This window comes from Spinacia oleracea, chromosome 6 (assembly GCF_020520425.1).
Source record: "Spinacia oleracea cultivar Varoflay chromosome 6, BTI_SOV_V1, whole genome shotgun sequence".
In the NCBI taxonomy this organism is placed as follows: Eukaryota; Viridiplantae; Streptophyta; class Magnoliopsida; order Caryophyllales; family Amaranthaceae; genus Spinacia; species Spinacia oleracea.
Genome location: NC_079492.1, coordinates 87,871,876 through 87,889,910, shown reverse-complemented (window position 1 = coordinate 87,889,910; position 18,035 = coordinate 87,871,876). Strand labels below are relative to the sequence as shown.

Here is an 18,035-nt window from a genome sequence, read left to right as displayed (position 1 = left end):
TAATAACATATATATATAGTAAATCAGATATATATATATATATATATATATATATATATATATTAATTAGCAACAATGTATTATAAAAAGTGAACAATAAATCTATCATTATCATAACATAATAATTAATTAGCAACAATGTATTATAAAAAGTGCTAACAATCATCCACGCATTAATTTGTATTGTCAACTCAAACCGAAATAAAAGCAATACAAAAACAACTTTCTAACATCATTTGTTCTACCCTGATCAACATAGTAAAAAACGAAAGAAAAACAACTTCCTAACTAAGTCTAATTAAGCGAATAAATCCTATCGCCATGATAGCTTAGCGCGCTTGAAGATAACTTGTTATCCCTTGATCTAAGTTATATAGCTTGAATCATCGTTAATCTGCAAAGAAAATTTAATGTCAATTTTTTTTTGGTAAAAATCTATTATTACTAGTCACAACATCACCAATAACTCTCATCCATCTCAACGTCAGAAACCAGTAGAGCCGAAAAGAAAGGAAGCTACACACACACCAAAATCTATTGCACAAACCCACAGCAGATAAAAGACTACAAATCCCACCCCATTAATCCAGACAATAACAAAGTAAAAAAAATACAGTCTCTGAGACGTTTTTTAACAACAAGCTCATTGCGAACCTTTAGCAAAAATGTGCATGTATGATCAGGTATACACTGGGATAAAATCATGCGCATGGTTGCTGTTGCTATAATCCAAGTTGTATTACTAAGAGCTATAAAATTGGCTCAAATTCTATCCATGCGTGATCATATAGTCATGAAATCAGCACTTTCAGAAGTCAGAGCCACTGGTAGCAGCCGTATCCTGCCATAAACCTCTTCTCATCTCTCCTATAAAAGCAAAAGACGAACCTAATGCAGCTCTGAAATTCAGAATTAGCCCTTTGCAAATATAAAAGTAAGGGTTTGTGACTTTGAGTAGAGCAGAGAACCTTTGAAACATAAAGGTCCTTCCTCCAAAACTCCAGATATGCCCATTACAGTGTTGTCAATAATTTTAAACAAAGCAAATGCTAGCAAAGTAGTGAAATTACCTATTAGCAACATTCAGAGCAGCCCATTATAGTAAGAGCTAGGAGATGCCATGACCTGGAACTATTGGTTATTTGTTAGGCCCTACTATCTTTTACCTTGTTTGACAGCTGCAATAGGTTTAAAATGCCATAACAGTAATTATAGCCAGTAGCAAAGTTCAGGTTTGCAGTTTTGGTGTGAGAGTAATTAGCTACATTCTGGTGGGGTTCTTATTTTGGTGCTGTTAAAAAACAGCAGCAAAACAAATGGAGCTTCAGTTAATACTTCATTACTTGGCCTATTAATTAATTCAGTACTTTAGTTAATTCTGATAACAATAGATTAGTGTCGATCACGAAGCAGCAAATTCATTTCTTAGCCAACATGGCCCAACAACTGACACCATAACCAAGTACAAAAACAAGGAAAAAAGGAACAAAAATGTAATGATAGAAAGTAGTGCAATCAATAAGTTCTTGCACACGCTCAATCAGAGCTTTATACAGGTTCAATTAAGTTACAGAACAGCAAACAAATTCAAACGGTAAGGAAATCTGGCTTGCAGGTTCAGAATGTGGCCACAGAAACATAGGGTTATAAATCATGTTTATGGTCACAAATCGCAAAAAAAATCAATCTTAGCAACATAGTTAAGTCCATATAAGATTACCTTGCTTTTGGCAATAGTGTCCACATCTCATGTCTCGGCCTATTTTTCACCACTGCCACCAGAATCATCACTAATCTACAAAAACCATTTTAATAAGCCACGCCGAACACATTTTACATTGAGTTTACTAAAAACAAATATTCAAATACTTAATCGGTAAGACATGCATGTTGCTAAAGAAAAATGACTAACCATATGTATTGCTGATTCCGCACCATCTAAAAGATCTGATGAAACATTTCCTTTGCGTACTTCCTTCAAAACTTGTCCTAAGAAAGAAGCAATAATTTTAAATGACTGCGTTGTTTCATCAAACTTCGTGCTTAGAGCTTTATTTTGTTGTGCAAGTTCCTGATTTTGCTTCTTTACAGCCGATAGTTCACCTTTTATGTTCTCCACTTCCACGGCACCATTGTTAACATAGCTTGACCCTTCTTTCCTTAGCAAACCTTCCACTCCAAAGATGTCACTTTGCTTCACTCCAAACCCATAATTCAGAGGACGTTTAGGTATTTCACCTTTATACATAAGCCTATTAAAGACCTCATTCTCAATTTCAACCCTAGACAAGGAAGAAGAGGAACTCGCAAGGTTTTCTTGGACCTCATCGTTTCCTTCCTCCTGTTAGATAATATGAGAAGCGAATATCAGAAGTGTAAGCTCTAGAAGATAAAAGATCGGAGGCCTTGTTACATTTGTTAATGCTAATGCAATATATACATATATAGATATCATAGGCCTTGTTTTAACTGATCTGATCAGCACGGATCTGATCAGAACTCACTAGTAGAAAAAACCCCTGTTGCAGCCCCCTTGTTGCAGCGTACATGTATAAATACGCTTCAACAACCAGTCGGTCAACGCGGGTCAAACCCTTTAAAGGGTTATCGCAGCGTACATTTTAATTGTTCGCAGCAAATGTGTTTGTTGAAGCGTACAAAATAAAAGCCCGCAGCAACAACCCGACGTTATCGCAGCGTACATGCTATTGCCCCCTGCAACAAGTCCGCGTTTCAAAATTTTTTGCTGCAATAACGTACGTCAATAGCTTTTTCCCTTTAACAATATTTTGAAACCGCGCTCAACGTACGTACCTTCTCTCCAAGCTTTTTCCCTTAAACAAATATCCAAGCATCTGGCCTTCGAACTCAGACGTCGAACTCAGCCGTCGAACTCAGCCCTGCGTCGCCGTCGAACTCAGGCGTTGCTCAGCCCTGCGTCGCTGTCTTCGCCGGTGTGTCTGTGTTCTCGCCTCATCTCCCCCATCCCGTTCTGTTCTCGCGCGGCCTACTCAGTCACTGAAAGGTCTATATTCTTGGTCGGCCGGGGGTTCAGCGTCCCCCCGTCGCGTCCTGGTTCCGGTGGTTGCTTGGCGTTACTCTCCTTGCCACAACAAGTAATTATGGTTTGTTCAATTTTTATTTTCGTTTTTGATTTTCGTTTTTAGATTAGGGTTCAATTTTCGTTTTGATTATTGTTTTTGATTTTCGTTTTTGATTTTCGTTTTGATTTTCATTTTCAATTTTCATTTTTGATTTTCGTATGTTCAACTTTTATTTTTATTTTGATTTTTTTGATTTTTTTGGTTGTTTTTCAATTATTTCTTTAATTTGCAGTTAATTGTGAAGATGGGTGGATACGCATATGGTTGAAGAGAGGGGCGATGATCGTACTGCCAGCATAATCTATCATCGTGCTTGTTTGAATTTCAACAATTTCATAAGGTATTGATATATCTAATTATCTTCATAAAATTTCTCTTTTCCTCTTTTGAAAGTTGAAATCAATAGTACAGTAAGCGCATATCATTTTTACGATAAATAAAATTTGGATAAGTACAGTAAGTGTAATAATAAAACGTGTACATTAGTATTCTATGCTTAAGTATCCATTCCGTTTTACTTATTAGGATTGTTTTTGGACTTCTAATATCACTTCAGTGAAGCATTGATAAACTTAAATGATGTAATCAAAGATTTGCGGAACTTCTTAATGATTTTGTGACTTCTTAATATATGTGTTTATGTGTGGAACCTTTTGTTGTTGTTATTAGTAATGAGTCGTCGTTGGATGTATGGTGACCATACTACGACAGAATACTTGAGTGGGGTCGCAGAGTTCATTAGATGTGCTTTAGCACACCAACGGAGTACAAAAGCCGAAAAATCTATTGTCCCTGCCGTGATTGTAACAATATCAAGCGGTTAGGTGACATTGATGAAATTGAGGATCATTTATTTCGCCGTGGGTTTAAGCAAGATTACCATGTTTGGTTTTGGCATGGTGAAACAATACCTGATCGTCCAAGTTCTAGTGTCCATGAATTTGATGTTCAGAGTAATGAGAGTGATGATGATATTTATGAGAATAATGAGACGGATGATGACGAGGAAGAAGATGATGAAATAAATGAGATGATGGGTGGGCTGAAAGATCACTTGGACGAACGACCTCAGATGTTCGAACAAGTATCAAAGGCTACTGAAACTCCTTTGTATTCCGGTTGTACAAAATTCAGCAAGTTGGAATGTGTGTCAATACTTTACAACCTCAAATGTAAAGGTGGTTGGAGAGATGAACACTTTGACACCTTATTGGAGTGGGTAGGTGAATTTTTGCCGGAAGGGAATGATATCCCCACCTCTACCTATTATGCCAGGAAATTGATCCCATATAATCAAGAGTAAGTGTGTTATATAAGTTTCATATATAATATTAATTATTATTGTTATTAAATATTTACTATATCATTTATAAATTATACAGAAATCATTGGAATTTATACGTGATGGACCTACGTAGAGGTTATGTATATATTTTCGATTCTGCTAGAGATCCACGTCGAACAGATTATGCATGGGGAATCTTGAGTTTGTAAGTTCTTTTGCTTACAAATTACATTAGTCTTTAAGAAACCTAAGCCAAAATCATATTCATGAGTACCCGTGTTTCGTTAATTTTCTAGGGCATACCAAGTGTACAAGTGCAATGGTGGGAATTGTCCGAATAAAACGAGTTTTAAGTCGTATAAAACCCATTCATATAGAGGTATAACATGTTTCTTAATTAGCTTTTTGCTTTGTTTTTATTAACTATTGGCCTTGCAAGATAAAGTATTATGTTTCTTAATCAGTGTGCTCAACAAATCGGCGGAACTGAGTGTGGCTATTACGTTATGAAGTTCATGTTAGAGATAGTCACGTTACAACATGACTATGAAGGCCGGCTAGATGAGGTAAGTAACTAATTGATTCGTATTCTAGACTATTAATACATTGTCATTAGTTGCTTGAATGTTAAAATGTGACATTTCATTTGCATTTAATCGATCTAATGCTCCATCAAATTTTTGTTTTTGTAAGGTCTATACTCCGAGGACTGCGCCTTATGCTAGTGAGGAAATTGATGTGGTTCGTGAGCAATGGGCGAAGTTTTTTACCACCAAGTATTTATTATTGACCTGAGGGCGCTTGATCGAGTTGGTTTAGATGTTATAGAACAATCTTTTATGTTAAAATGTATGCGTACGTTGAAATTGGAACGTAAATATATTTAAATGTATCGGTATGTGCACTTTTGGTTTTGGGATATATACAAAACTCCAGTTGTTGTTTTTATATTTGTTATACAGGTTGCGTTATTCTATTATTGTTTTGACAGGTTTCTATATTTGGTGCAAGGCACTCTAGGTATCCCTAAACAAAATTAGAATTTTCCCGCCAAAAGTGCTTTGTTGCAGCGTACATATATATTGTACGCTGCAACAAGGGAAAAAAATTTCGCAAAATTCCAGACTTGTTGCAGCGTACAAATAAATGTACGCTGGAAAAAGATTGAGTCTTTTACAGCGTACATATATATGTACGCTGCAACAAGTCCAAATTTTTGCCAATTTTTTGGCACTTGTTGCAGCGTACATACATATGTACGCTGCAAAAAACCACTTTTAGCAGCGAACATTGTACGCTGCAACAAGTTCAGCCTTGTTGCAGGCCCCCCAGTTGCAGCATACGATGTACGCTGCAATAGGGGTCTAAAAGCCCGCTGCAATAAGGGTTTTTTCTACTAGTGACTGATCTGATCGGAACAGAAATATTCAGAACTGATAAGTTGTATGCAAAACTTTTGAAGGTGAAATCTGATGTATTTCAACATATTATTTAATAGTTGACCATTCTATAACTTGTATGCAGAACTTCTGATGGGAAAGTCATGTGCTCATGTCACAAAAGACTGGAGATTACATTGCTGTGGATATCATCTCGACATGTCAATCTTTTTGAAGGTGTATTCCTAAATTTCCTATATATCTCACAATTACAGATATTTTTTGCCAGAAAACTGAAATGTTTGGCAGCAGAAGAAACTTATAGTAGTCTTATTAGATGACAGGTCAAAACTAAATTCGTACTATCTGAACTGGTAATCAATTCTAATCAGTGCGATCTGAACTGGTATAGAATGTTTTTTTAACAGAGCAGGAATTTTTAGTAGTCACAGTAAATTTGTTATAAAATATCATAGAGCCTGAGTGCCTAACCAAAAAGATGACAGAATCCTATTCTGCCACTGGTACTAAAACATTCATACTAAGACAATTGAGGAATTTTAAAGAGCAAGTAGTCTTCATGTTATGTGATGCACAACCTAATATAGAATCTTGTACAGCTGTTGGAAAATGAACTGATGAGTTATGTTCAGATCAAATCAGTTCTGATCAGAACAGTGCTGATCAGATCAGTTCAACTGCTGAGTGGATGAACTCGCCAGAGTGACACACTATTTACCGAGCCTGTTACACTAAAGTGCAGAGTAGGATTCACCTAGCTAAAAACTAATGAACTGAGAAAATAAGCAAATAAGAATTTGGCCACTTTTCAAAAATTGAAATGTCTTCACATATCATGTTGGATACTATAAATTAGAGCAATATTGAATTAAGGAGTTCGCATAGATTAGAGAAAGATTGAATAAGCTCAACACAATGGATACCATAAATTGATGAGAGGGTGTGCCCTCTTCAAAGCTTCCATCTTTGGCATAAACTGATTTGTAAAATGCCAATTCGCTAAACTCCCCTTTCTTTTTCTGCAATTATAGGAAACAAATAAATAAACAAACTTGTGGAGTAGGGCTGATTATAGTATCTTTTTGTTTTATGTTCCTATCTACTTAGAATCTATAGTAACTAAAATGCAACAACTCAAAGAAGGTAGAAAATCATACCAAATCAGCTCTTCGATTAGCAAAGCTTGTAGCACCACTCTTGTGACTACGGTCTTGTAATGCTCGAGCATTTTTTCCCAGTTCAGATTTTTCCTAGTTTCAAGAAATCAATGTTAGCATGAATAAAATAAATTAAACTTACTAAATTTAGGATCTTTCGAGGTAACAAACCATGGCCTTTGGTGTAAACCAATATGTAACCAAATCCGACCAACTCTTAGAGGAGACTCCATCAGGCAGATTGGCAAAGTTCTGTTCTGGAGTTTTCACTGGATCGAAATGTTTTTTCTTCAATGTGTATCTATGCTGCTTCCATGGTCTGTCCATGCAGTTTAAAAGTGATGTGTTAACTAGCTCCCCATCAGGTATCACAAAATGTTTCTTCAAAGAAAAAGAACTCAATGTAAGTGTTAAACTGTGTGAAAAAGTATGTTGCAAGTATATAAAACGGAAGAAGTGCCAAATTATGAGTGAAACACAAAGATAACAACAAATTACAAATTCAACGAATTAAAACAAGTTAACAACATAGATTAAAAGTTCAAATCCTATATAATAATAAAAAAGTCATTGGCTTATGTGAGAACTCCAAATCCCAATGGAGCAATTTTACACATTCCCACCAAAAATATTTAAATACCTCCCAAACAACCATCACAAAAATTGAAAATTGAAAATTGAATAAACAACCGCCTATTTAATAACTTCCCAAATAAAACTTACATTAAAAACAAAAACCACCTATAAAAATGCCCCTCAAATACTCTCTCTTGTCCCAACTATACGGCTTTCTCAATTTTCATTCCTCTCCCATTCTTTATCTCTTTAAAGAAACTCACTCATGGAGTCATGGTATCTTCTTATTCTTTACCCTTCATCTCTATCTCTCTCTTCCTCACATTTTCTCCTCTAAATTGGCTCCGTATGTTAATTTACAACCGGATGTGAAAGAACATGTCGTAGCAGCTGCAGGAGCAACAACACCATACAAAAGACTCGCAAATCGAGAATCAGTCTTGATGCTTGCTTGGCTTATCTATAGATGCACCTGTTGTGACTTCCTGCAAGTATTCGTAGAAGGTGATAATGAATTTTTTTTTGTTTTTTCTTTTTGTAATCGATTTATTGCCATATTTAATTGATGTAGTTTTTGGAAATTAGGGGTTTATTGGGTTGAAATTGAGTAGATTTTCTAGCTCTAGACAATTTTCGGTCCTTTTTTCTCCAACTACTTTTTAATTTATGCAGTTTTGTTAACTTTTAGCATTTTCTTATTGATTAATATATAATGTGAAATTATTATGATTTTGTAATTGATTAATATAATTGTGTAAGCAAGTTTGTGTGATTTCCCTCTGTATTTGGGTTAGAATATGGAATTTTTTGAATAGGGAAAGTCCCCAAATTTCCCACCTTTTCTGGTTTGCATAAGAAAGAGTTATAGAATAACTTCTTTGTGTTTGGTTTGTGGGCACTGGGTAGATTGCTGATGACTAATTGGTAAAGGTTTTTTTTCCTCATAATTCAATCGATACTTGCCATGATAATATATACATTACATGAGACACCTAACTACCAATGAATATATAAGCATATACATATTGTCCATATTTTCGTTAGACAGAAGAGTCAGGGGTGTGTTCACCCTTAGTCATACTCATTCCATTGCTGTTGTTGTCTCCTTCAATATTGGATGACAGACTGACGGTATAGGTGGAATAAGGGGATGATCATTGATGTCGGTGGTGGATGTTGTTGTTGTTAATGTGAGGCCGAGTTGGGGCAGTAAAGTGGAATTGAGTGAGGGTGTGTAAAGCACAGTGGTCAAGGAAGCTAAGCCATGATTCTTTTTGCTTATGTTCTGGTAAAGTAATGGAAAATAGCTAAATTTTTTCTTCCGATCATTGTTCTTTCAGGGAGTTAATTTCAACAGAAACGGTGAATTTGTTTTGGAAAGGCACCCGAAGATCAAAGTGGAAGTGGTGAATGGTAGAAGCTTAGCTATTGCAGTAGTGCTTAATGGTATCCCACTGAGAATGTCTCATATTCTGTTTAGGGGTATGCTCTCTAAGGTGGCTTATTCCATTTTTTGCGCCGTATGTCACAAGGGCATCCACATAACAACACTAAAATGGTGAATTTCTTTGAAAGTGTGCTTGATATATGACCTATTTTTTCTTATCATATGCAGGTTACTACAGTATAAAAGGTTGAATGTTCTTCTGGACATCTTTGCAGCCTTTTGGCTAATGTTTGGAAGTTTTTGGTGTTGAAGCAAGGAAAATGGCGTTGACGAAAAGCTTGAGTTTTCTCTAGGAAGGAAGAGGATATTAATTTATAAAAATAGCTATGATTTGAAGCAATTTTGTGCTGATTTTCAGCCGTCTTCACTGGAACAAAACTGGAATTGAGTGATTTTCAGCCGTATTCACTGGAATTGGAACAAAAAGTGGAATTGAATGAGGATATGCAAGACTTTCTGGAACCATACTGGAACAAAAACTTCTAAAATTCAGAAAGTCCTACTTCCTGCCCCGTCTCCATCACTAGTATATTCAATGAATTTAACACAGCATCATACCAGATATTCACAGAAACAAGATGAAATCAATAAACAATAGATGAAACCGTCAGTTAATGGTAGATTAAACAACAAAAAATCAAATAGTATAGGTCTTAATTTGCTAATATCAGGCAATAAATTACAAATTCAACGAATTAATAACAACCTAACACAAATCAAAAGTTCATATATATTCAACGAATTTAACACATCATCATGCCAAATATTCACATAAAAACAAGATGAAATTAGCATGTCCTATGTTTGTTATTAGGGCCTTGTTCAGTTAGGTGTTGATTAGAAAAGGCAACGGAACTTGGCTTAAGGGATATTGCAAAAAGAGTTATTGGCTGAAGAATTAGGAGAGAACAAAACTATAATTAATGTAAGTGTTAAGAAGGATAAATCCACATACCCGAATAGCTTTAACTATATTAGCTCTTTAGTTAGCGTCCAGATCACGCCAACTATCCAATCCCACTGGACACATGTCATCTATTTTTGCAATATATCCAAGGAAACTCACAAGGATTTTACCACCTTTTCGAATAGGTTGGTTGAATTCATTGAACTTAACAATGTATCTGAATCCCGGTGTATCAAGCCAAACGTCTCGAGGCATAACCGAACCTTTCACAAGGTGGTGTATTCCTTCAGCATCTGCCAGAGATATGGAGTTAAATGAAATAGAAAAAATCACCAATATAATTCACAGTTTGCATATTTAAATTAAGTAGAGACATGTTTACCTATAGCTATAACCTCGTTCTTCTCATCAAACTCCCTCTGATACGGCCAATTTTGAACAATAACCCGATGTCGAGGTATTGATTTTTTCACAGTACCACTTCCTTCATTTTCATCCAATTCTTCATCACTCTCTGGAGCTGATTCTTCTGATTCCTCCCAGTTGTAAGTTGGCATAACTTCAGCCTCGATATGATTGGATGGAGGAGATTGATTTTGAAATGCATTTTCACTCACATGCATGTAAGTTGGAGGCACCTGACCAGAAGCAAGCTTCCCGGCTCGATCTTTCCCTGACATGGTGATTGGTGGTGTAGGAGGTCGTGACATCACAGATTTTGTTGCCCTCATGGGTGCAACAAACGCTCTTTTTTCCAAATGTGGTTTGGTACCTGTGAGTGAAGCTTTTTCAGGCTGATGTCTAACTTTATGAAGTTGTTGGGCAGTTTTGTCCCGCTCCAGAGAAGGTTGTCGGGTAGCTATGACAGGCTTCACAGTAGCTTGAGTAGTAGGCTGCATAGGAGGCTTGAGGATAGGCTTCACATTAGGCTGAGTAGTACTCTGCAGGTTAGGCTTCACAGTAGGTTGGTGTGAGGCTGCAAGATTCGTTGTTGCTGTTTTTTGTGCTCCTATTTCAATCAGGTTGGGAAACAAAGGTCCTTTTGACCATCTACTTTGTGCAACCTTTGTTTGCGGTTGTGATGCTCCTGTAAGAGTTGGCGAAATTGATTGTGGTAATGGGTTAGAGGATGGTTTTGGCTGGGTAACAGCTAGTTTTGATGATGTCTTAAGTTTTTGCTTTAACATCATGGAAGTAGACCGAGGCATGGATGATTGTGATGCAACCATTGAAGGAGATGATGTAGAAAAGGTGGGTTTTTGAGCAGTTGTGGGTTGTTTAATGGGTTGTGAAACAGACCCAAATGATTGTGATACTCCAAGTGTTGGAGGGGTGAACGGTCCCCAGTTTTGGATGGATGGATCAGAAGATTTGGGTGATGGATCAGAAGGTTTGGGTGACTTCGATGCACCAAGGCTTGATCTGTCATCGGCAGCTAAAAATGTTCTTTTAGTAATGTAAGTCATGACTTTTTAGTTCCTGTCCAGCAAGTAAGAAACACAATCAGCCATGAATAAAAAAAATGATGAAACCAACAAATGTAAGAATGAAACACTAAATAGTAAATAGGATATAAGCAAGCTGCATATCTGGGATTAATTAATACTTTGTCTAATCAAGATGATAGTGTAATTTGAACTAGTAAGGCCACAACTAAATACACAGCTCAAAATTCTTATGGACTGCCGTAAAAAATCTAGCAGTGCAGTCAGCCAATAAGTTCGATTATGAACATAGAGACTCAATAATCAAAGAATGCAGAACCTAATAACATGGAATACACCATGACTTGGATTAAATAAAATATTTATCTTTACAAAACCATTATTCTTTTAGAAAAGAGTTTGCTCCATAAAACAAAAAATACACTCTGTAAACATAATACTTGACAGGTTTGTGTTTCTTGAAAACAAGAAACTTATTTTTATCAATCAATATTTAACACCATTTCACAGCCCTAGCATACTTAAATCTGAATTCTAAGCAAACCCTTTTCTATCTTCCCATTTTCCACGAAGGGCTTGATTAACTTGTAACGAAGTACATATAAATCACCAGCAACCAGGTCCACAATTTTCATCCGCATTAGGGTAACAAAGTTTAGATATGGTTGTTTTTGGAGATTTGCTTTGAAATTGAATCGGAAATTCGTAATTGCAGCTCCGTTCAAACACCCCTTTTCAGTCAGATGGTTACCAAATAAATTCTCCCTCTTATTTTATGGTTACAAAATAAGCAACCAACTCAAAAACCTTGTTATAAACAGATGGAAGCAGAAAACACTAACAAAATCCTAGATGGAACCACAGATTAGCAGTAAATTGACTCATACTTCTTTTGTCTAGAAATTCACTGATCTATAAACCAAGAGACAACTTCTCTATAGAGAGAACTCCTGGCATATCAGCAAATGCAGTCAGGCTGCAATCTTACTGGCCAAGGACAAACTGAGACTGAATCCTGATGCACACCAAGTTTACTCTGGGACCCTTGGACAAGAACAAATCCAAAAACAGTACATCAATCTAGAAAACTGTTATCTTTACAAGATTGTCATCTTGATTAAACGAAATTTGACAAAGAAAACGAACCTGTTCTTGCAAATGATCAAAGTACTAGTAAGGGTGTTAAATCTGCTGGTAAATTAGCTGGGAAGAAGAGGCGTGGTGGTACTTTGGTGTTAAACAAGTCTGAGGTGCAAGTCAATGAGGGCGATGCAAATAAAACGAATGTTGATGGTGGAAAGAAGATCAGTACTAAGTCCAATTTGACAATCAATGAGAGTGTTGCAGTTAGTAAGGGTGGAAAACATGCTAGTAAAATAGCGGGGAAAAAGAGGCGTGGCACACTAGTGTTAAACAAGTCTGATGAGGTGCAAGACAATGATGAATGTATCAGAAGTAAGCCGGTTGTTGATAATGATGAAGATGTAAGTAAAGATGGAACCAGTAAGTCGAATTTGACAGCAAATTCATTCAGGAGTTTAACCGCCCAACAATTTAAACTATGCTCACGATTTAACTTTGCCCAATGACCACTATATCAGTTACAAGTAAAATTAGTTATAAATAAGGAACGTGAAAGGTAAGGTGACTTGGTATATCCCACGAAGCTGCCTACACAACCAGATTTACTGTCTATTTCAAAGCAACGCATCGAAACATCCCCCGCCACACACACACACACACATCTATCCATTCTATCACAAAGACAAGAGAAACAATACATGAGACTTATCCTTTGGTTCATAGTCGACCAATTAACTCCACATCTATATTAAGCTTCTAAATAGTAACTTGCCTGCTACTGAGTTGCAAAAGCAATCTACTCATAAATATTAGCATAGCAGGCGGGAAGTCAACACAACAGGAAGCTGAAACACTTAAGAAGCCAGCCAACACAGAAGAATCAATTGTAACGTAAAAAGATAGTAGCGGACCTCAACCGATAAGTCGCCTGCAACCAGACTGCAAGAGAAAAGAACCAGAATGCAAGAGAAAAAAAACCCAGCCCCTGCATACATCAGAACAGAACATCAGAACAGAATAAAGAACCCTGCCCAGAACAACTAGAAGAAAAGGCTGAACTCAGCTTGAAACCAGCAGCACAGATGCAGATGCTCAACCTTTAGTTAGTTTTATTTTGAATAAAATTTCAGTAATTTGCTACAAACTTCAGCCATGCTACATTGTGAAGACATTCATAGGGATGAAACCGTCAATAGGCTTACCACTATATATGGGTGTACAGAGAAATAAATGTGTTAATCTGCAAACCTAATTAAGGTGAATGATATAAGATTAAACGTTGTTTCAAGAATTAAACTAAATTCAGATATCATAATGCATAATTGCAGATTTATCCACAATCCATCATCCCAGTCTTTCCTTTTAATCTTTCCCTTCATTAGTCACTCACCTCGATCCTTACTCTATTATGAAATATTCCCAATAACCAAGAGACAATACAAGAGAGTAACCCAAGAGCTTCCGGAAAAGAGCATGATATAACTAGTACATTGAAAATAAAAGATAATAAGTCCATAGATCGAATCAATAGAATACAAATACAAAGAATAACGACGTAAAATAAATAAGCATGATCAATCGGCCCCACCCTCTTCCGCTACTGGTAAAGAATCACCTAAATCAAACAAATCTCTAGGCTTATTCTTAACAACATGGAACCATCCTTTTTGTATCTCATCTTCTATGTAAAAGACTTGTTTTGCTTGAGATGAGAATACAAATGGATCATCTTGCAATAATCGTCCAGTATGCATCAATTTAGAGAAATTGACACATACTCTGCCGTTTGGATATGTTCTTACACCCCTACGAATGTCTACCCAATCACAACGAAACAATACAACTTTATAATCTCCATAGTAATTTAATTCATAGATATCCATCACTTTTCCGTAGTATGCCACTCCATCCGCTTCAACCATAACTCCAAAATTTTGTGTCAAAAGACGACAATCGCGATCAGTGGAAAGGAATTTGTATCCATTGATTATGTATCCTTTTGATTTTCTACCATAAGAATGCAAACCACCCGCCAAAGCTTTTCTTAGTTTCCCATCTTCGGTGGTTGCATCTATGAAATGTACCTACGATAATACTTAATTATATCAAATAAAGTTTATTTTTTCAAAAACAGAAGTATGTATTAACATTAAAAGAACTTAAGTAACCTTGTTTCGCAACCACCCTCCAAATTCATTGATGATCCATTTACTTTAATCACTCTCCGCGACAGAAGTTTCTAAGTTCATTTGACGCTTCTCGGTTAAAAATTCACTTCATGGAAGAAGAAAAAACATAAGAGTGATTTATTACAAAATTTGTTATTCAAAAGAAAACCAACATAATACTTACTCTAGATCCCCTTTGATCTCATCAGAGTGAAGTAAAACGTAGCGATGGGCTTGTTTTAAGCTTTGACCATCAAGGCGAATGCTGACCTCCTTTCCAATGACTCGACCGCCGGAATTAAATAAGTAATCATCAGAATTTGAAATGTCATCATCCATCCTTTTAGGCATGTTGAAGATGGTCTTAACACCTTGAAGATATCTCGAGCAAAACCTAATTGTCTCCTCTAAAAGGTAGCCTTCCACAATAGATCCTTCAGGTTGGGCTTTATTGGTTACATGTGACTTCAAATGGGACAAATACCTTTCAAATAAAATGTTTGTATATAATAAATGTAAATTATTTAATAAAAAAATATAATTCACATAGGTAAGATATAAACCTTTCAATGGAATACATCCATCTGTATTGCACTGGTCCACCAAGTTTAACCTCCTCCACTAAGTGAATCAACAAATGGACCATGATTGTGAAAAATGAAGGCAAAAACTCCATTTCCAACTGACAAAGAGTTAAAACAATTCCATCTTGAAGACCATCTAAATCATCTGGATCAATACTGGTGGAGCACAACTTCTTGAAAAACGAAGACAATCTAGCCAACAAGTCAATCACCTTTGTAGCATTAGAAGCTCTTAAGGCGACGGGGAGGATATCTTGCATTAGAACATGGTTGTCATGACTCTTGAGGTTAATCAACTTCCTTTGCTTCATATTCACACAACTAGAAAGGTTGGATCCATATCCATCCGGAACTTTAAGTTTCTGCAAAACAATTAAGAATCTATCTTTTTCCTCCCTAGACATAGAATAGGAAGCTGGAGGCATGTATTCATTTCCATTATGATCAGCACTAAGCCAAAGGTGAGTCTTTATTCTCCATACTTCAAGGGCTTCTCGATCATCCCTATTATCTCTACTCTTATCCATACTAAGAAGTGTTCCCAAAAGATTCTCAGACACATTTTTCTCAATGTGCATAACGTCTAAATTATGCCTTAGAAGATTATGATCCCAATACACCAAATCAAAGAATATGCTTCTCTTGGTACCAAAGACAATTTCATCTTGGACATCATTGTTATCAGTATGTCCTCTTTGTCTCTTTTTCGGTGGTGCCTTTGACTTTCCATAAACATACTCGACCTTTTCTTGTTGCCTCAATATATCAGTGCCGCTAGGACGAGATGGGGCTTCATCCAACTCATTAGTCCCAAACTTCTCACAAAACTTTTCACCCTGACGTCGATATGGGTGATCTGCGGGTAACCATTTTCTATAGCTACAATAACAAATCTTGTTCCCAAATCTATCAGAGGGTGTGGAATCCATGCATATAGGACATGCGTTGTAACCTTTTGTGCTCAAACCAGAGAGCATTGCATAGCTAGAAAAGTCATTAATAGTCCAAAGCAGAGCCGCGTGCAAATTAAATTTCACTCCGTCAAAAGCATCAAAAGCTTCAACCCCTCCCCACAACAATTTCAACTCATGAACTAATGGTTGCAAATACACGTCAATATCATTTCCAGGACTTGCTTTTCCGCGAATAAGTGTGGACAAAATGAAAGAACATGGTTTCATACATAGCCATGGTGGAAGATTATAAGGAATCAACACCACTGGCCATGTACTATAAGTAGTGTTCATTAAACGGTAAGGATTAAACCCATTGCTCGCAAGACCTAATCGAACACTACGAGGGTCTAATGCAAAATCTGTATAACGCTCATCAAATGCCTTCCACGCTAAGGCATCGGAAGGATGCCTCAAAATCTTCTTATCATCTTCACCCAATCGCTCTGTATCATGCCATCTCATATCTTCTGCTGTTTCTGATGACATGTAGATTCTTTTTAGTCTTGGGATAAGAGGAAAATATCGCATTACCTTAACTGGCACACCTTTCTTACAAGTATTCGTACCTTGATCACTTACATCGTCACCCTTCTTACCCTTGGTTGTTTTCCACCTCGATTTACCACAAACATGACACTTGTCTTTCTCTAAAAATTCACCCCAATACAGCATACAATCATTAGGACAAGCATCAATTTTTTTATACCCAAGGCCCAAGTCTTTTATCATTTTCTTACTGTAATAATAATACGAGGGAAAATCAAGTATTTGAGGAAATGCATCTAAAATCAGCTTCAAGAGCATATTGAAAGATTCAATGGACCAGTGATGCATACACTTCAAGTGAAATAAGTGTAGAAGAAAAGATAACTTTGAAAAATTAATACACCCCTCATATAATTTCTCCTCAGAAGCTTGAAGTAGCTTCTTATATGTCGCATCTTCTTCTATTGTAGAATCATCATATTGAACATCTGTGTCGTATGACACGGGCTCCTCAGTCCATTCACCATCCTCTCTTGCTTCAAAAGTTGGAAAATTGGGTGGCACATTAACACTAAAAGCTGATCTTAATAGTCCTCCCATATTATCTCGACCTACAAACCCACTTTGATTACCAAGGGATCCTTCACTAGTACTCCCTCCATCACTCCCTAACATACGTTGAACCATATCCCCTTTACCATGAAAGATCCAATTTCTATACGACTTATAAAACCCCTTAAACAAAATATGTCGCTCTACATCATTAACCGGGAACCATTTATCCACCTTACAGTTCTTACATGGACATCTAATTTTTCCTTCGAATAGACCTTGCTTGGCAAACACAATGAATTGCATACAACCATCGACATATTCAGGGTGGCCAGTGGGTAGATCTATCCAACTTGTATCCATATCTATACGAAAAATAGTATAGTAATAAGATATATAATTAGTAATATGCGTTGTATAATATGAAATTTTATAGGTAAACGTTATGATCATTCTTAGAACCTTGATATAACATATAATTCATAACATAACTTTATGGTTTCTTTTTTTGGCAATTAACAATGATTTTATTAACAACAAAAGAGACCTTGAAACATCAAGGTTACATTAATCGAGGGCCACCAAACAAAATCACCTCTAACAGAGGCACCTACCCAACCTAAGATATTACCAATAATCTAATTAATGCTTCTACAAGAGACCTTAAACAAGATCTCTTTTACAAAAGCATTTACTGATTTAAAAGCCTTCTTAAAAACAACAGGATTTCTACAAAACCAAATGTTATAAATTGATTCTGAAAAGCACATGACATAACTTTATGTTTCTTCTTTAATAATTCTTCACTAGTGACTAATATTTGGTACCTATATTCGTCTTCTCACTAGAACTTCATTTCTATTAACTCCATATTATATTTTTTTA

General features: G+C 36.3%; 1 protein-coding gene and 2 long non-coding RNA genes across 3 annotated transcripts; all 3 read right to left on the bottom strand.

Moving 5' to 3' along the window:
• Window positions 1–202: 202 nt before the first annotated feature.
• LOC130462538 (uncharacterized) lies at window positions 203–2,069 on the bottom strand. The gene is made up of 3 exons (XR_008922985.1): window positions 1,913–2,069; window positions 1,721–1,795; window positions 203–394 (listed from the first exon to the last, which is right to left on the bottom strand). It is a non-coding gene; the product is annotated as an uncharacterized lncRNA (long non-coding RNA).
• A 4,643-nt stretch (window positions 2,070–6,712) lies between these two features.
• Window positions 6,713–7,254, bottom strand: LOC130462786 (uncharacterized). The gene is made up of 3 exons (XR_008923571.1): window positions 7,118–7,254; window positions 6,947–7,039; window positions 6,713–6,808 (listed from the first exon to the last, which is right to left on the bottom strand). It is a non-coding gene; the product is annotated as an uncharacterized lncRNA (long non-coding RNA).
• A 6,724-nt stretch (window positions 7,255–13,978) lies between these two features.
• On the bottom strand, window positions 13,979–17,513 carry LOC130463339 (uncharacterized). The gene is made up of 3 exons (XM_056832434.1): window positions 15,136–17,513; window positions 14,843–15,056; window positions 13,979–14,488 (listed from the first exon to the last, which is right to left on the bottom strand). Exons 1-3 carry the CDS (start codon window positions 17,511–17,513, stop codon window positions 13,979–13,981), a joined length of 3,102 nt encoding a protein of 1,033 aa, XP_056688412.1.
• Window positions 17,514–18,035: the final 522 nt, after the last annotated feature.